The 5,554-nt window shown below is 34.3% G+C and overlaps 1 protein-coding gene across 1 annotated transcript in view; it reads left to right on the top strand.

The window, feature by feature from the left end:
* The first annotated feature begins 351 nt into the window (after positions 1 to 351).
* Positions 352 to 5,554, top strand: part of LOC135223319 (uncharacterized) — a 37,217-nt gene continuing 32,014 nt past the window's right edge. The window contains exons 1-2 of the mRNA XM_064261781.1: positions 352 to 543; positions 1,527 to 1,651. Coding sequence (XP_064117851.1) covers positions 376 to 543; positions 1,527 to 1,651 — 293 coding nt within the window. The 5' untranslated portion in view covers positions 352 to 375. The remainder of the gene's footprint in view (positions 544 to 1,526; positions 1,652 to 5,554) is intronic.

Here is a 5,554-nt window from a genome sequence, read left to right as displayed (position 1 = left end):
TGCGTACATTTGGTGACAGGCGGTAGGCTGTCAGTTATTCTGCTTTTCCGTTTGAACATGGAAGTTAATCATTGTTAACTCTGGCCAGGCACTCAGCATTGTGAAGAAACTGGTAAGTTACAGGTAAGCACTATAGAGAAACGTGAGTCTAGTTACAACCACAAACTTATCAGCGATTAACGGAACTTTCGACTGATAAAATATACGACAACAATTATTGAAATCAATCCAAATTATCCTGGCAAATAACAAATAAGGTAAATATCTGAATTCTTTGAAATTATCAGTCAGAACCATCAACATTACTACAAGATAATTATCTATACAAAATTCTTTCAGATGGTGGTCATCGTCGCTGGAGAGAGATCACTCACCATGCGGACTGCGATACTGCTCTTCCTACACGTCGCCATGGCAACCGCGTCTTCCAACTCGGAGACGTCAGTGTCAGAACAGAAAAGCATCCAGGGGGGAAAATCTTCCGAACAGAGGTTGATCTACTTGCCTATCACTGATGTACTCTCTTACGGCCAAGTTGTTAAGGTAAGAGAGAAGTCTTTTGCTCTTCTTAAACGATCTGCTATGCCTGAAAGTGCATCGCAACTCCTGGCCTGAGATCGCCGCGTCCCGATAACGGATAGAGAGTTGAAAATATCTTTAGTCTAGAGTTGATACGTAGGAGAAGAAGATAAAAATAAAAAGAATCCGTTACAGACTTACATCAATGGTCCGATGTAAATATTACAGGATTATATACTTTCCTTTGCAGTTTTATATATATATATATATATATATATATATATATATATATATATATATATATATATATATATATATCACACCAATATACACACACACACACACATATATATATATATATATAAACACATATATATAGATATCTAAGAAAGTGCGGTAACTACATGTGTCAAATACTCGTGCAAAAACATTAGTAGTGAGGTACACAGTGGTTAAACTTCATCAATTTCAACTGATTCTAGTGACGAATACAGATATGCCGTCTCATATCTTACGGCGAAACGGTTCAATATCTTGCCATGTCATGTAATCTAAAGTGGATGATTGAAAATTTCTCCATGTTTAAAGATGAACTTAACCTTGTGACAGTAACAAAATTAACCTTTGGAATGAAAGGACATCAGTCAGAATAAGATAAAATTTCCAGACAAAGCCATCTCGTACTTTCCCAAAGATTTATCTTTAAATATATGTAGCTATACATAACTGTGAATTTGTTTCTGTAATACAAACACTTATTTGTATATTGATATATAATATATAATATACACAAAAAATAAAACAAATGTATATATATAAAACAATATATAGATAATATATATATATATATATATATATAATATATATACCACACACACACACACCACACCACACAACTTTATATATATATATTATTTATATATATATATATAATATATAATAATAATTAATATATATATATATATATATATATATATATAATTCCAATATCTGGTCTTTCTTTACAGTTGGGATTTCTCATCGTGCTGATCACAGTGCTGTGGTCGCTGTGGTACAAAAAATTCGGCACTAAAGGACCCACTTTCGATGCCTCGTATTTCTTTCCCATAAGAAGGTTTTATAATAGGAATGGGTAAGTATCATCTTCAGGAAACATTATTATTACTGTTTTAGTTACTGCTACTAAGGCCACGTAAGAAACTTTTCTCAAGTGCCGTTATGAAGGAGTGAAGGGACGATAATCTTGCATGTTTTATAAATTTACTAAATTATGATAATGCTGTTTTAAAAAGCTAGGACTAACTTTTAATTAAAAGATTCGACAACATTTCTCCATTACTATCTTGTCATTGATTGCATTGTGTTAAACAAACATTTCTATTAAGACTTCAAAACGGTTCCCTTCATGGTTCATAGCATTTATTCTTTTGATGGGAATTAGCAATATTAAAAAAATACTAAATTTTGATATAATATAATTCAAATAATTCTCTACGTCTGAGCCGCCGAAATAGCCATTCTTACATCTACGTCAGTGCTACAGCTATATTTAAGATTTGGAGCAATTGTTGAAAGACAACGCCATATTTAAATAGTTTAACATATGTTTTACATTTCTATATATATATATATATATATATATATGTATATATATATATATATATATATATATATATATATATATATATATATATATATATATGTGTGTGTGTGTGTGTGTGTGTGTGTGTACACACACACATATATATATAAGGAAATGCAGATTGTTTGTAGTGATAAACGACGAAAGAATAAAGATAAATTATAATAACACTCTTCATAGAAAAGGAAAGAGAAGGATAATTAGCAACTATAAAAACTACGCTCAGGATGCAGGTAAAAAAAAAGAAAAAAAGAATCTTAAGGTATTACAGCGCAGACCTTACAAAAGATCAGGGCGGAAAAGATGGAAAAAAAAAAAAAAAAAAAAAACAGAGAAATGACAGATAATAGGTTAATGATTTCTCAGCGGTTGGTTTGCAAACCACAGAAGCCGAATGATCTCTGATATGGGGGTAATTTTTGGCTGATGGGGCCATGTTGGTAATTCATCCAACGGGACGCATTGACTCTCTCATTCTCTTTGAACTCGCCTAATCTTCGATAGTATCCGTTTTAATATACGTAAATACGTTTAGTTTTCTGTAAGAGTAAACAATTGAGATGGCTATTTGTCTGACCCCTCCGCACTTTTTCTGTCCGCCCTCAGATCTTCAAAACTACTGAGGCTAGAGAGCTGCAAATTAGTATGTTGATCGTCCTACCTCCAATCATCAAGCATACCTAATTGCAGCTCTCTAGCATCAGTAGTTTTGATTTTATTCAAGGTTAAAGTTAGGCATGATCGTGCGCCTGGCACCTCTGTAGGTGCCAAACAACGCAGGCCACCACCGGGCTATGGCTGAAAGTTTCATGGGTCGTGGCTGAGAGTTTCATACAGCATTATACGTTGTACAGAAAGCTCGATTATGACGAGGAAACTTCGGCAAACTTTTTACTTTGTGTTCATCCCTGGAGACTTTACTACCATTCCAAATTCGCAACTGAGGAGAGCACATTCCTAAACCATCGACTGAGAATAGCCACCGTGCTACTACTTCCCACAACCTTGTGATTTAGTTATTTTTCTTCGTTACTTCTTGTCGATTACATCAGAATGTGATGTGATATATGTTATCCAGAGCTCAATAAATCCCACAATAAGCTGTAGGTAGGATCCCACAGCTAATTGTGGTCCCGTTACTAGGTGACCAATTGGTTCCTAGCCACGTAAAAAAATATCTAATCCTTCGGGCCAGCCCTTGGAGAGCTGTTAATCAGCTCAGTGGTCTGGTAAAACTAATATATACTTAACTTTCTATTGTATATATGGGCTTTCTGTTCTCTGGAAGGCTGCTAGGCAAGCACTGGGACCTATGTGGTCATTCAGCGCTGAAATGAAAACTAACAGTAAAAGGTTTGAATGGCGTAACAGGAGGAAACCTACAAGCAGTTGCACTATGAATCAAGTGTTAGGAGAGGGTGGAAAGTAAGGTGAAGAAAGATATTATGAAAGGAGGTTTAGTACAAGGAACGAATGGTTGCAGCTAGGGACCGAAGGCACGCTGCAAAGAACCTCAAGTAATGCCTACAGTGTACCGCATGAGGTCCACTGATGGCACTACTCCCCTACGGAATCATGGCTCTCTGGATTACTTCAATAAACCACAGCACATCCAATTCCCACCAGTCATGTCTGCGCAATTAATAATTATTCTTTTCGACCGTTTTTGTATACAGTCAGTTTCCTTGCTAGGATGTTTATTTTGGTGATCACACAAAATGAATATTAAAAACAGCAAAATAGCAAAAACTAAAGATCAACATAACAAGCTGAAGTCAGTAAAAACATTACCGTCACGGTATAATGCTTTCCTTCAGACCTTCATAACGAGGCAAAGGATAATTCTTGCCAGCACTTAGTATTTCTTTACCTGCCTTCATTAACTCTTAGGATGGACTGAGCTCAAATTAAAGTATGCCTTACGTGCGGTACAACGGAAAAAAACTTTAAATTTTGCCGTCATTTTTACACCACAATCTCTCTGGTAACAACAACAACAACAACAACAACAACAACAACAACAACAATAATAATAATAATAATAATAATAATAATAATAATAATAATAATAATAATAATAATAATAATCACAAAGTTTTTGATGGTATCAATTGATTAATTTACCTGATACACACACACACACACACACACACACACACACACACATATATATATATGTGTGTGTGTGTGTGTGTGTGTGTGTGTGTGTCGCAGTTGAGTAAACCAATAAACTGAACGATGGAATCAGTTATTTTCACGAAGACACCGCTAATAACGGACAAATGTGGTAATAGCGCGTGGGCAAGAAATTTTTCTGACAATAAATCCCCGTTCAGCACGGCATCACTTAAACTCATAATTTAACACTAAGTTCAATTATAAACAACGAAAAGGCGTGACCATAAGTCAACCCGAGTTCCGTGCTGACACCCGCCGTTAATTTCATCTAATTGTGTTCCATGTTCCATAAAAAAGGGGAAAAAAATAATATTACATCTCCATTGCAAGAACTGCTTCCTGAGAATGAACACCATACGAGGTTAATTATTTTGACAGTTTTTGATAACCTAACAGGAGATGTGTTACAAGATACATTAAAAAGTAGGTTTTTGACAACAAATATGTTATTTGCTTTAAAGCGTATCAAAATCGGAATTGAATTCTTGGATCGATCACTTTCCGCAAAAAAAAGAAAGAAAAAAAATAATTAAACCACTGGAAATGTAAGAATCTGAAACAATAAAAAGGAATTAGGGTAGGTAATTGGGGAAAATTAAAAACAAAAAAATTTTACCATAATTTTCCAAGAAGCGTCGAGCCTTAGCTTGTAATTTTTTTTTTTTTTTTTTTCATTTCACAGGCTAAATTTTACAAAGAACATCAATTTTTATCACGATTTTTTGAACTGATGATGTCACAAGCAAAACCGGCCCTGAATGAGGAAGTCTTTTCCAGACATCGCTAATCATTACCTGACTTCTTCAAGGAGAGGAGTGATTCAGATAATAATTTCAATAAATAACTGTCAACCCTTTTTAACCAGACTTGATTTACAGTAGCCATCAAAACCCGCCCTAAATAAATAACGACGGGGCTTAGCACGCCTTTCACACCGTCCGTCATCGAGATCCAAGGTACGAGTCGTGTTGATAGTAACCAGTTCATCATAATCTTTCAACCCACGATCAACAATAACACAGAATGACAGATGATAATGTTGTTACCGTTAACGTGCGACACCCTATCAGCTGCCGTCCCTAACACAAGGTATATATATAGTATATATATATACATACATTATATATATATTTATATATATACATATATAATATATATATATATATATATATATATATATATACAATATATATATATATATATATATATATATAT

Source organism: Macrobrachium nipponense, chromosome 8, assembly GCF_015104395.2.
Source record: "Macrobrachium nipponense isolate FS-2020 chromosome 8, ASM1510439v2, whole genome shotgun sequence".
Taxonomy (NCBI): Eukaryota; Metazoa; Arthropoda; class Malacostraca; order Decapoda; family Palaemonidae; genus Macrobrachium; species Macrobrachium nipponense.
This window is presented reverse-complemented; position numbering and strand designations above follow the sequence as displayed.